This window comes from Diaphorina citri, unplaced genomic scaffold (genome assembly GCF_000475195.1).
Source record: "Diaphorina citri unplaced genomic scaffold, Diaci psyllid genome assembly version 1.1 scaffold18646, whole genome shotgun sequence".
Classification (NCBI taxonomy): domain Eukaryota; kingdom Metazoa; phylum Arthropoda; class Insecta; order Hemiptera; family Psyllidae; genus Diaphorina; species Diaphorina citri.
In genome coordinates, this window is record NW_007396000.1 from 1 (window position 1) to 977 (window position 977).

The 977-nt window shown below is 30.3% G+C and overlaps 1 protein-coding gene across 1 annotated transcript; it reads left to right on the forward strand.

Moving 5' to 3' along the window:
• Positions 1 to 16: 16 nt before the first annotated feature.
• LOC103521914 (ubiquitin-related modifier 1 homolog) lies at positions 17 to 856 on the forward strand (the record flags this gene model as incomplete). The annotated part of the gene is given in 2 exon segments (XM_008488333.3): positions 17 to 65; positions 252 to 856. Coding segments are annotated over 2 exon segments (118 nt in total), but the record flags the coding sequence as incomplete, so codon positions are not given.
• Positions 857 to 977: the final 121 nt, after the last annotated feature.

Here is a 977-nt window from a genome sequence, read left to right on the forward strand (position 1 = left end):
ATATTTGCTCTTCCAGGAGACCAGGAATTCTTGTGTTGATCAATGAAGCTGACTGGGAATTGTATGTAAGTGCTTTTACTTATTTATATTTAAACTCAATTTAATTCTGGACATTGAATAATAATGATAATAACATGAAATTTCAAACAACAGCAATTTTATGATCCACCCATCTCTTGTTGTTCAACACCATTATTTTCTAGGATATTGAACCTTCAAATTCCTTGACAAAAATAAAATTTATTTTTCAGGGAGAGTTGACCTATGAACTCAAAGAAAATGACACTATCATGTTCATATCAACATTGCATGGAGGTTGATAAGCCTATGGTGAATGCTCTTGTCTGCTATTATTTTCAAAAAGGTAAGTTTGAACTTTGAAGCTTTGTAAAAATTACCTTCAAAACCTCTGGGTGCTATAAAAATGAGTGAGTGGGAAAGAAAACTAAACACACTCATATTTATGATATAAAAATACATTTTTATTTTTTAAGAAAGCATATAAAAAGTCTGGTACCACAATCACTTGGCAAGGGTCTCCTATTTGATGAGTCAAATGCTAAAAGCACTAGGAGTAAATGTGGTGCCCTAGAATTCTAGATCATTAAAAATGGTGTTGCAAAAACAAGAATATGATTGCATTAGATAGCTGGCTACATCAATTTCTAATTTACTTGAAAATGTGTGTCATAATAATGGGCATGGTTGATGTCAGGATTGACACTGGACGGTCACATTATGTTGGAATAAAATTTAGAGTCCTCAAACATGGAAAGAAAACTTATTTTGAACTGTCATTTTTTATTTCTAATGACTTTGCATGAATGTCCTACAATATAAAATATTACTACAAAAATAACAAGATAATACTGTCATTTGTAAACAATTGAACAATAATCATAGATGAAATCTACATACGGTACACAAAATTCATAGATAAATGTGATATATATGTCTTCTCAACAGTAAAATAATAA